This window comes from Lotus japonicus, chromosome 1 (assembly GCF_012489685.1).
Source record: "Lotus japonicus ecotype B-129 chromosome 1, LjGifu_v1.2".
Classification (NCBI taxonomy): domain Eukaryota; kingdom Viridiplantae; phylum Streptophyta; class Magnoliopsida; order Fabales; family Fabaceae; genus Lotus; species Lotus japonicus.
This window is the reverse complement of record NC_080041.1, coordinates 129908555-129921518: the sequence shown is the minus strand read 5'-3', so window position 1 is coordinate 129921518 and position 12964 is coordinate 129908555. Positions and strand designations below refer to the sequence as shown.

Below are 12964 nucleotides of genomic sequence, written 5' to 3'. Positions count from 1 at the left end.
CTATGGAGCTTGAAACCCTCATTATGAGGGATTGTTTGGCTGCTTTGTAGTTGTTCTTGTTGTTGTTTATTTTCTGATGTAACAAAAAAAAAAGTAAATAATGAAATAATGCAAAATAAAATTTACATCATTTGTATCAATATTTATATTTATAAAAATGCAAATGTAAATTCCTAAATAGTTTATATTAAGTGTAAATGGACATTAGAAGACATTTTAAGTGAACGGAATTTTTCAGAGCCTCGGGGGATTAGTCTCATGGCTGTCGGCTGTGGGGATACCTTGGGAAACCAAAAAAAATAATTTTTTTTAAAGGGAATAAAATTTCATTTACATTGCATTTTTTTTATCAGCCAAATCTTTTAATAGGTCAAGGGGTACCTTAACCTAAAAGTATAATGGGTTTGTCAATCAAACAAAATAGGAAAAATTACAATTGTTTGATTTGGCTTTTAACCAAATCCAAGATTGTTCAGTGTTATTTAGTATCCAAAATTTAAAAGGATTTTTTTTTTTTCATTGTGTTAGTGTATGTGAATTTAGACGTGGTGATATGCTCTCTTTACCAGCCAAGTATTTGCTTATAAAAAAAAACCAGCCAAGTAATTTTCTACAAGCCTAAAAATGCACTTAAAAGGATATAAGGATTAAGAGATATCTTAAACCATATATAAAGTTAACCTATTAAGCACAATAAAGGGTGTTATGCCAATCTTTTTTTTTTTGAAATTCATTATATTAAGGGCCAATGGCAAAAGGTTCATTACATCCGCGTCAACCAACAGAGCTGCCAATCTAATTAACATAAGTGTATGCTTTTAAAAACACCACATTAAAGGTTTTAACAAATTTCAAAGTTAAAAAATGGCAAAACACTTCAACTTAAGAATCAGGGTAATAAGATGGTATTATATCAGTGTTTAATGTTTTAAATTCATGAGAAGATCACTAACGAAATGCATTAACAATTCCAACCACGGGTACCTAAAGACCAAAACCAGCAGTTTCTTGCAAAAAAAAGCCCAAATCAGATATGTAAAATAATTAAGTTATACTTGGACAAAATGACACTCCGGTCTTGATATCAAAATATCACAATCTTTAGTCTTATAAATGTCACAATGGAATGACTCTTTCCCCACTATAGAAGCTTGTTTAACAAAAAATGATTTGCATTTCTATATCAAGGAAAGGCATTTACAGCTTTATACATTTTCACCTTTCCTCATTTAATGTTTAAAAATCTACAGATCCTCAAGAATCAGTTGAACATGGCTTGGTAAGTAAAGCTGAGAAAAAATCGCGTATCTCGGGTGCAATGCAACTAAGAAAGCGAGAAGACCTGCATATTGAACAAATAGAGGGAAAAATTATTGATAAAATAAAACTCAGTGAACTATGAAAGTATTGTTTTATGTTTTAGAATGTACATACCATGGTTTGGCACTAAGCTTATCAAATTGCTCCAGGACAAACAGAATGCAAGAATTTCTTAGTGATGTAGCATTATATACCTCTGACATACCATACATTATGGTAACATTTTCCACAGAAATAACCTATAAGAGTAATTTCAAGAATCACCGGATTTAGATCAAATTATAAAGTTCCGCAAGCATAGACACAACTGTGAAACTCAATTCTTGGTACCTGAGAAATAGCTTTTTCACAAAGACACTTAAGACCATCCAGAAGATATTGATCTGCAGCTCTGAGGAGGTCCTCAACAATATCCAATTTGACCTCTACTGTTCCAGTGTAAATAAATCTGAAGTCCAACAGAAAATCAAGTCATACATAGAGGCCAATTATGAAAAAGGATTAAAAAAGTTATAGAAAAGGAATAGTAGATATTGCACCACAATACCTCATCATCAACTCAAAGACATTCCATTTAATATTTGGAATCTCTATATCTTTGGCTTCACTTTCCTGCAATACACATTTTAAGACATTATTATGGATCCATCACTCTTATTTCAATTGCAAAGTGAAGAACCAACCATCACAGCCACATCAGAATGAAAGATAATAAGAAAATGAGGCTCAAAACATAGTTGCAAGATTAATTAAAACTTACCCTATAACCCCCATCAAACATCGCGCGGAATGGATCAGAGGAAGCCAGTAAACAAACTTTATGAGCATAAAACCTCTTACCTGAAGAAAGGAAAACTTAGTAAATTAGACCAAATATCTAAATCAATATCCATAAAAACAAAATAATAGAAAGCAATGAGTCTCCACCTTCAACTAAGAATGTGACATCAGAAAGTTGTGGATTATTCACATATTGTTCACCCAAGTACACCTACAAAATATGCAACCAAAAATAATTAACAGGAAATGTGAAAAACAACTATATCTTTTTTTTACATTTCCATCCCTATAACATTAACAACAGAATATTAGAAGCTTAGTTTCAAAAGAGTGATGCAATTATGATAACGCAGAACAAGTGCTTTAGCACATGATAATAAAATACCTGGGGAGATGGTGATGATGGAGGAGCAGCATCAGCAAGAGAGACAGATGTGGCTTTGGAAGCCAACTTGTGAAGCGCTGCTGAAGCATCACGCTTTTGCTTTAGGTTTGAAGATTCAAGAAGAACTAGCAGCAATTCTAGTCCTGAAGATTTATCAGCATAATGAATGAAATTTGTTTCTAAATATTGAGTGAGAATAACAAAATATGTCAAATTAAATTTATTACCATTATTGTCAACAAAAATAGTTTTATGATCATCAGGGGAACATAAATGAGCAAGTGCAATAGCTACATGTCTTTGAACACCTTTGTCTGCAAAGCGCATAAGATATAATACATGTTTGAGTACCTGCCAAAGAGGAATCAACACAATAATCATATTAGATAATGCAAAAAATATGTATCAACACAGGTTACAAATCTAATATTTGACTAAAATCAAGCACTGGCCATAGAAAATGAATAATTTGCTGGAGAACTCACTCGGCCATGCATCTTCTCCTCCAATCTTTTTTTTGTTTTGGCTACACACTCTTTAGTAGGCTGTGAGTCAAACCACAATGATAACAAAAACTGAATTAATAATAATAAAGTATCATTAAGAAGAAATACCGGTAAATCAAATGCAATATTACTATGCTACAAAGAAGACTAAATGAGCATACTTGAGCTTCAAAATGTCCATCCAGAAGTTTTTGAAAACCACCAGCCTTAATAATATCTGCAACATTGTCCTGTATTACAATGATATAATATCAGTGGCTGCATATCACTATGGTTTTGACCAAGCAAAGATCAAGGAAACTGACTTCACCTCATTGTCAGCAAGACCATAGAGAGCATATGCTGCATGGTGTTGGATGTACCCATTCTTTGATTCAAGAAGATTGAGCAGAGGCTTTATACCTCCGTTATAAGCGATACCAGCTTGATTATGCGAGTCCTAAAATTTGAATGTATAAGCAATAAGAGATATGTTAAAGAAAGCAATTCCCACATACAACCAAAAAGTTACCCAAAGTAGCATTGGAGGTTCTTAGGTAGGCTATGGCTACCATAGGCAAAGTTGTGTGGATCAATAAGTTAAATTAGAAGCATATAATATCTAAACTCCAAAGAATGTCTTTAATATGTCCTTGTTTAATGTAGTGACAATATCAGGCAATGTCTACAAAGAGTTTCTTTGTACCATTAAGACTCATCACATATAAATTTAAATAGAAGATCATTGGACAATCCTATATCAAGCTGATCAATCACGATTATGATCATCAAAACTACAATCTGTAATCATCAATTTTATATTCACATAAACAGACATGAGACCAAATATTTATTGTTAGAAATAATCACCTGTGCTAACCTCCCAAGAGCAAAAGTAGACATTTCTCTAAGGTTTTCATCTGGCGACATAAGCAAGTCAACCAAAGGTCTTATAGCCCCTCTTTGGGCAATGTGAGCCTGCATGAACCACAAGTTATAAAAATTAATAAGAAAATTCTCCTACAAGTGATAGACTTTTAGTATTTTGTAGAAGCTAAAAACTTGATCCACCTTTGAATCTGACTCGTCTGATCCAGCAAATTGACCAATTAAAAGAGCTGCTTCTCTTTGGCTCTCCGAACAGGAGGAACTATCATGAAAGTCATGAATACAAAGATTAATTAGGGATGAAAGGTATTGCTCACTTACAGAAAGCAACTAACTGTTTGATAAACACATCATTTTGCTATGTATTACATATTGAGAAAGCAAATTTCTATGATCAACATTACCTCAATAACAAAATCACAGGTTGTAAAGCACCAGCTTCAAGAACAACTTCCTTAATATTCGGTGAAGAGTGGACCAGATTTCCAATTACACCAACCTGCAAAAAACACCAATTTAGCTAGTGCTAAAATCTTATAATTACGAAACCAACAAAATTAAATATAGGGGATTATGTAAATTGACAAATTCATGTTAGTGACTGACCGCCTCAAAATGAATTGTAGGGTCCTCTGATTGAAGCATTAGTACAAGAGTGGGCAATGCATTGCATCCAATAATCTGCAAAAGAAATCCATTCATTTAAACAGCTATAACAAAAGAATCCAGCAAAATTTGCATTGCAAAGTAAATTACCTGATTTTTGTTGTCATCGTTTTTAAATGCAAGAGTTCTCAAGGCTCCTGCTGCCGCCCTTTGTACTTTTGAATCATTGAATTCAAGCAATTCAACAAGAGGAGGAATACCACCCTCATTCCTAAGCAAACCATATCCATGTAAGAGAAGAGAATAAAATATTTGCACCATATATCTATAACATATGGAAATAATGGACAACCTGAGATGGTTCTTAATGTTGGTGTTTTCATGAGCAAGATTGGTTATTGCATCTGCTGCTTTCTTAAGAAGACCAACAAGTTCTTGAGACATGAGACCAGTCTTGTGCAACCTTAAGAAATCAACAAGATATGACAAGACTCCAGCATCAACAATGAGTTGTTGATACTCTGGCTGTTTGAAGATAAAGATAAGCAGAAATAAAGTAAAAAATTAATACAAATTCATGATGTACAAAAATCTGAAATCAATAAAAAGTGACATGGGTACTCAACCATAAAATAATCTTCCTCAAAACAATGGCCACGATGCTACACAATTCGATAAGATCAAATGATATGCATATTCAACAGTGGCACTACATATACATATTATGATTGGTGCAATTAAATCCAATACACCCATATTCTAAACAATATTGACAAGCACTGCACTACTCAATGCATTTTCAGGAACCTTACATGATCCACACTCAGCACGAAAAAGACAAAGACAAAAAACCAAATTAATCATCCTTATAATTCAATTGTTATCAACTAAAAACTAAACTTTTAGAATAATCAACAAGTGATTATGGAAAATTATTTTCACTAACAATGACCCAACCCTAGACACTCTAAGATCCTTTTTCAAACCTACTCCCATTTCGAGTCAAGAGATAAATAGACACATCCCGTTGCACTGATCGAGGGCATATAAAACCTAGTTTAAACATTTGAAATTGATCAGGTAAGACTTGAATTTCACTTATTTACTGTGGAATTAGAACACAATAGACAACCTCATCAACAAGACAATATCAATAACAATTAACCCTAAAAATGAGAGGAAAAGGGATAAATCAATTACTTTAACTGCGAGAAGGGAGAGGACCAAAACACATCCTCTCTGCAACTCATACTTGAGGGTAACCGTGACAACTTCGCCGCTGTCATTTCCATCTCTCAGATCAAGAAGAAACCTCATAATAATAGGCACAACTCCAGAATTCACTAAACTATCCACGAGCTCCTCTGCATGCCAAACAAATTGTGTAAATTGAAAAAGTCCAGCCAAAATTAAAACAAAAGCGAGAGAGTGGAGCAGATACAGTACCGTCTTTAGCATACTCAGAAAGAGCGTGGAGGGCAGTCAATGCGGATACAAGATCTGCGAGTTTCAAAGACGGCGAAACGACGGAATTGAGATGATAAACCTGATGGCGAATCTTGATGGATTGATCTCGTTTAGAATCGTCAAACAGTGTATTCCGATCTTCATCGCCGATCAGGTATCGTTTGCGCTTCAAGTTTTGAACTGCGGCGGCGCAATCCATGGTGATCGGACAAAGGTAGTAGAGTATGGGGTTGTGTGTGTGGATTCGGAAGACGGAGGGAAGGAGTGTGGGTTGAGAGAGGGAAATGATTTTATAAGCGGCAAAATTTCAAGTGGTCCGCCAGTTTTTTTCAAATACACTTTTGTTTACCTCCAAATTCCGCCCATTTTTTCCCCGACCGATACACTTTTTCACTGTCTCAAAAACGTTTATTTGCCACCAAAAATATATTATTAATTTTTTAAAGCAATTTATATTAATTTATTTTCTCACTTAAGCTAACATTTGTGTTAATTTAATAATTATTTATTTTTTTGGAATAATCATTTAATTAATAAAATTTGAATTCAATTAAGGAATTTAATATAGTTATAAAACCAAATTGGACAAATCGATCAGACTGGTTGACATCTATAACTACTACAAAGGGATAACTTTGGCCACTATTCACATTAGGGTTTTTCAGAAATGCTTCGCAGGTGCACCATAAGGATCCTTTTTGTTACTTTTTGTTTTTTTATTTGGTTTAAATTGAAGTTTTAAAATTTATTGGGTTATGCTTGAAAAGTTATTTTTTGTTTGTATTTACTTTGGTTCAGTATGATGGAAAAATTTCATATTGTTAATTTATAGCTCTTTGTAATAATTCTTTTGGTATATAATATTTGTTAATATTTATAATGTGGATATTAATATTGATAGTGTAGAGTATTTAAAAAAAATATTGATAGTATAGATAATTGTGGGCTTAAATTATAGAAATAAAAAATTATGAAATTAAATATTGAGATTAATATTAATTTTATATATGATACGAAATTAATAATTTTGTGTCTAAATACTAGAAATAAAAAAGTGGTACCCTAACGTTTGTCTTTTTAAGTTGTGACAAACAGGTTCTGAATCTGACCCAAGCCTATTCGTTCAGAAGAAGAATAACCAAGGGTTACTAAAAAGAGAGCTCTTTAAGCCACCATGTTCGTTCTGAACAGTGGCAAATACTTCAGAAGCTCTGAAGATGGAAGCTCTCAAGAAGTTCTGAAGAACTCAAGTCAGAAGTTATGAAGACCAGATGTTCCAGTGGAACGGTCCAGAAGCAGAAGAACTTGTTCAGAATAAGAGTGATAATTAATTTGTTGTAATTAATCAGATATATATTAAATTAGTATGAGATAAATGCTTTGCTGTCAGATGAATTCTTCCACAGATAATTATGCTTGAATTTTGTATCTACTGATAGGAAATTCAAAATTTAATTTTCGTAAAATGGCTGAACTTGTTTTGTTTGTTAGGTGTTTGTAGACTTTCTTTTAAATCGGCCAAAAGGTTGAAAAGTGATCAGTGATTTTTTGCTGAACCTTTTAGAGGAAATCTTTGTCATTTACCTTTGTGTTGGTGTTAACCAAAAGATTGAAAAGTGATCAGTGATTTTTTGCTGAACCTTTTAAAGGAAATCTTTGTCATTTACCTTTTTGTTGGTGTTAACTTTTTGGAAAACTTTTTTAATGTTTTGTGAGAAAAAAACTTTTATGGGGTTCATTTGTTTTTTATCATGGGTATAAAAGGGACTGGTGTTGAATGTATATCAGGCATAAACGTTCAACATTATTCTGAAAACAAAAATTTGTGTCTTTAATTAAATTGCTTATTCGTTTTTGGTTTTTGATGGCATCGTCTGTTGCAATTGATCCCGTTGTGACCCCGTGCCCTCCAAATCACAATTGGAGGATCAAAGTGAGAGTTGTTCGACTATGGATTGCTGATGGGTTTGCTGGGGAAAACAAACCTGCTTCAATGGAGTTGATTTTACTGGATCAACATGTATGTGTGATGTTATTTTACGCTTTGTTCTTTTTGTATTGTTAGTATTGTGATATTGTGATTTTTTTGCTGAATATGTATGTTAATTTTTCTTCATCTTCCTTAGATTGATTTTGTTATTTGATTGTACTTCAGATAATAATGTAATATTATGTGTCATTTTAGGGTGGAAAAATCCAAGCAACTGTGAGGAAGCTCATGTTTAGGAAGTGGGGTGAACAGTTCGTGGAAGGAAATGTTTATATCATTACATTTTTTCACTTGATCCCCAATTTGGGTGCCTATCGACCTACTGATCATGCTTTTAGGATTCTTTTTAATCCTAAAACTAAGATCATTCCAGCTGAGAGTAGCATTATCCCAAGGTGGGGATTTTCTCTGAAGGATTCTGCTCAACTTAATGATGATGGCTTCCAGACGTAATACTTAGTTGGTGGGTGTTTTTTAACAATGAGCCTAGGCTATAGATTTTGTTTGAAATTTTCTCATCCAAATATTTTCGATGTATATATGATTGGTTTGTTGACAGCTACCTCTGAGGAGAGGACTTATGTCAAGGATGACATTGTTACAAAGATGATGTTGCTTGAAATTAGTGATGACAAGTATGGCCTATCTTTATTTAAGAAGGATTTGAATATTTGCTTCAGCCTTCTATTGTAAGTTATTTCCTGTTACTATTTTGTATTTATATGTGTGTATATTTTATTTTTTAATAGAGGAAAACTGGAGTGTGCCCTTTTTGGAGAGTATGTCCAGATTGTATTGGACTACCTTAGTTCTAATCCTTTGGAAAAGCCTGTTGTGGTTCTGCAGCTTGCAAAACTTAAGTCATTTAGAGGTAGTTTTTTATTTATACAAGGAATGATAATCATATAGGATTTTCACTTAATTTCGGTTGTTTTTATTATAGGTAAGAATGTTCTTCAGAATGTAATGAAAGCATCGAGGATTATCTTTAATCCTGAGGTTGCTGAAGCTGAATCTTTGATGGATCGGTTAGTTTTGAGATGTTTGTTATTTGTAATTTTTAGGTTGACTTGTTTCTGAATTTTCTGATTTGTCTTTTGTTTTATTGTAGCATATTTGGCCTTAATATGCAGCCCAATCAACCTGTGGGGCATATTATTTCTCCTAATCCTTCTGTTCCAATTTTTGAAGATTTTATGAACAACTATCCTAAGAAAACTATATGTGCTTTGAATGAAACTACTGAGGTATTTTGCTATTTTTGTTTTCCAGATTTAGGGTTATTGGTTGTGCAAAGTTAATAGGGTTATTTCTCTGGGTTGTTTGTAGGATGGATTGTTTATTGTTTATGGAACTGTGGTTGGTTTGTTGCAAGATGATCCATGGTGGTATTTTGCATGCAAGTGTCACAAAGCTGTGACTTTTGATGATGGATTATATTTCTGCCCCGGTTGCTGTAAGCATGTTATGGATGTTTCTGCAAGGTGCTGTTCTTGTGATCTGAAATATGAATAGTGTTAACTTTAATTGAATTTTTGATATTTTTAGTAACCAATTTTTTGCTTTGTAGATACAAGATTAAGCTTGAGGTGTTTGATGGCACTGATTCTGGAAATTTTCTGTTGTTTGACTCTGATGCTCATCATCTCATTAAGAAGTCTTGCAAGGATATGTTGGGAAATTTGAAGGTATCCATTTTATTTTTGTCAGATTAGATAACCCGCATGTAAATAATAACATGGAACACAATTTGTGGCAGATGTGAATGCTTATTTTAATATATTTTTTCTTGTGTATAATGAATGAATTTCATTTTCTTATTGTAGGATCCTAAATCTGCTGAGATTACTCCCTTGATGGAAGAACAATTGGTAGGGAAAGAATTGCTGTTTAAGGTGGAGAAGAAATCTAATAATTTTTTCCAGTTTGATGACTCTTATTGTGTGAAGCGTATTTGTGATGATCCTTCTATTATAGAAGCCTTTAAGGCACATTCTGCTGCCCAGACTTCAAATTTGGTAAACCATTGAATAGATTAATTTTGTTTTCAAATGGTTTTCTTGTGTTTATTTGGAATTTGGAATTGATTTCTGACTGATGTTATATTTTGATGATGTTTAGGCTAGATGCCCCACTCCTTTGACTGTTGTTAATTCTGCTGGAGATAAGGTAGCAGTTGAGGACCCCTCTGAGTCCTGTGTGGTTTTATCCCCTGAGGTTCTAACCCCTTCTCTTGGTAGTGATCCTTCATATGTGGGAAGCTCTGCTAACATTTTCAAGAGGAAGGCTGATGAAGATTGTAAGAAACCTCCAACTGTTCCTAAACTGAAGATGAAGAATGTCAAAGTGGAGAAGAAGTAGTTATATTAGTATGAAATAATAACCAGTGTAGTGTGCTTCTTTTGATCTATGAGTCACCTATCAGTTTGGTGGTTCCTCTTTTGTGGTATGTGTGATGATAATGGCATGGGTATCTTTTGGGAGTTATGGCCTATTGTAAAATAGGAGTTTGGTGTTGTGGTTAAGTATGTTATTAAGCATGTTACTAAGTACAATGGTTATGTGGCTTGCACTGGTTTGCAACTATGTTGCAGTTGTTAATTAATGAAATATGTTGTTGTGTATTCTTTGTGACTTTTTATATTTTCTATATTTGGTTAGTGTACAATAGAAGAACATTATAATTAGAAATAATGTTTAATGTTTAATTGGTTAAAATACAATATATTTATGTTGTTAGGAGTCTGGTGTTGTTAGAACAAATCCTACCTGGGCCTTCTATTGGTGAAATTCGAAGAAGAAAATATGGTTGTAGCTTAGAAGAATTTATGTTACCTACTGGTATAATGCTTTAGTTAATTGGAGATGATCCATTAGTGAAAAACTTATGACATGGATGAAATAGAATAATCAGAGTGCATAAGTATTCAGAGTCAACGGACAAGGTATCAGAGTCTTGGGTATCTGAGTCAAACTAAAATCACTTCAGAAGAAGTGAAATGTATTTCTTGTATTTGCCCAGTGACACATATAGGGTCATAAAGGTGGAACCCTTAAATTCTCCAAAAGAAAAATAAATCACACAGAGCGCATAAGTATTCAGAGTCAACGGACAAGGTATCAGAGTCTTGGGTATCAGAGTCAAACTAAAATCACTTCAGAAGAAGTGAAATGTATTCCTTGTATTTGCCTAGTGACACATCTATGGTCATAAAGGTGATCACACTAACACATCTTACACATCAAAAACTGGGTTGTACTTCCCCTTTTTGTCATAAGCAAAAAGCTTGGGGTGTGAAAAACTTAGGTTGAAGTACAAGGTACTCCCCCTTGGAGAAGGTCTAAGTTTGAATAAAATTAAAACGATGCATGAATCAGAGTTAGGCGAATTAAAGAGAAGAGTTAATGCAAAAGAGGAACGTTTACCACCGGCCAAGGGAGTAAAGAAAGGGGTCAGTTACCAAGGACTTAACCTCGAGAAACTGTAGAAGCATTAACTTTTAGAGAGAAAGTGAAGCCTATATAAAGCGATGGAGAAAGAGGGTAAAAGCGATGGAGAAAGAGGGTAAGCTTCACAACTCGATCAAGTTCATAATCAGAAATGGCTTCATACATGGTTGCACTAGAAGAGCTCAGAAGGAAGGCCTTTGAGGAGGACTTGTTCCTGAACATAAGGCATCCAGAGGGTACAATAACCATATCGGAGCTGACGAGGACACTGCTAGAAGAGGACCTGCGTCCAGAGTTGAGGAATGACTTAGAGGAATTCCTTGCCTTTGTGGAGGAAGTACAAGAGCTCAGCCAGCTTGAACTGAAGCTGCTGGAAGAGAAAGAAATCATAGAAAAGAAGCTCAAGACTTCAGAAGAAACTCAGGAGAGGGATGAGCTAAAAGACAGTCTCAACAACATCCAGTATTCACTGGATCGTCTAGAGAAGAAGAGGTCAGAGCAGCGCCAGGAGTGCAGAAGAATGAGGAGGGATCCTCCATTCTAGACTTTAGAAAAAGAAAATGTATGATGTAAACATATGATGATTATGAATAAAGAAAATATTTTGCAAGCACAGAGTGACAAATATATATATATGCATAGATAATCACAAACGAACAAAGCAAAATAAAAAAAGAACTACAAATTAAACAGAAGTTAAAATCAAACAAAGTTAAGAGGGAAAAACGAAGAGATCCTAAAGCTAAGGTTTATCAGTGCGACGCAGAAGTTCCATCATCATTTGCTTCATGTCAATCAGCATGGACTCATGAATATCAAGACGTTGTTCCATGATGTCGAGTCTGGACGAGCTTGACTGTGTAGGACTGGATGGAACATTCTGAGCAGCTTGAGGAGCTGGAATGGAAGTAGAAGCAACAGGAGTAAAAACCACTGGTGCAAGTGCTTGGCATCTAAGTGCTTCAGCTTCAGCTTCAAGTCTTTCTGCCTCTAACCGAGCTTGTTCAGCTTGAGCTGCTGCTTGACGTGCAGCTTCTTCTGCTTGTTCTTTCTTTCTCCTGGCCTCTTCAATAGCTTCAAGAAGCTTATGTCTCTGTTGTTGTTCATGAAGAGCCACTCTTCTGGCAAACCTCTGCTTAGCAGCTGCTATCCTCTGATCCCTTTCAGCAATGAGATGACTCATCATAGCAGGGACCTGAGCAACTAACCAAGTACTCAGATTATCCCATTCCTCAGCAACAGAGTCAGGATTCTCACTCAGGTCAGTGTGACCTTGCACGTTGCGTAGCATCAAAGAAGCTTCTTGATTAAACACATTGATGCACTCGGAGAGAGAGGTGGGTCTGAGGTGAGTGTAGGGAACTATGGAGAGGTATTGGTCTGGAGAGGTTGGGTGATTGCTGCTGTGTGCCTTTGAAACACCTTGAGGAGAGCCAATGTTAAAGTTTTGAACATGTTGTTCAGAGGCATCAAGGTGAGGTTCAGAGGATTCAACCAGAGGATTGGGTGATCTAACCGAAGAGTGGTTAGACACAGATTGTTCAGGGTCTGGTTGAACTGGTTCTTGTTGGATAGGGTCAGGTTGAGCCTGTT

At 34.8% G+C, this 12964-nt stretch overlaps 1 protein-coding gene and 1 pseudogene across 1 annotated transcript; one reads left to right on the top strand and one right to left on the bottom strand.

Annotated features, from left to right (window-relative positions):
• Nucleotides 1-1055: 1055 nt before the first annotated feature.
• LOC130730714 (ARM REPEAT PROTEIN INTERACTING WITH ABF2-like) lies at nucleotides 1056-6210 on the bottom strand. Its single transcript, XM_057582788.1, has 19 exons — nucleotides 5911-6210; nucleotides 5665-5828; nucleotides 4817-4989; nucleotides 4615-4735; nucleotides 4465-4539; nucleotides 4263-4357; nucleotides 4042-4120; nucleotides 3841-3948; nucleotides 3302-3430; nucleotides 3153-3221; nucleotides 2971-3030; nucleotides 2713-2836; nucleotides 2486-2628; nucleotides 2248-2311; nucleotides 2081-2160; nucleotides 1868-1932; nucleotides 1651-1768; nucleotides 1435-1559; nucleotides 1056-1342 (listed from the first exon to the last, which is right to left on the bottom strand). The coding sequence occupies exons 1-19, from the start codon at nucleotides 6128-6130 to the stop codon at nucleotides 1255-1257; spliced, it is 2100 nt and encodes a 699-aa protein (XP_057438771.1). The 5' UTR covers nucleotides 6131-6210; the 3' UTR covers nucleotides 1056-1254.
• A 1585-nt stretch (nucleotides 6211-7795) lies between these two features.
• On the top strand, nucleotides 7796-10339 carry LOC130732680 (replication protein A 70 kDa DNA-binding subunit C-like; annotated as a pseudogene).
• The last annotated feature ends 2625 nt before the right edge of the window (nucleotides 10340-12964 follow it).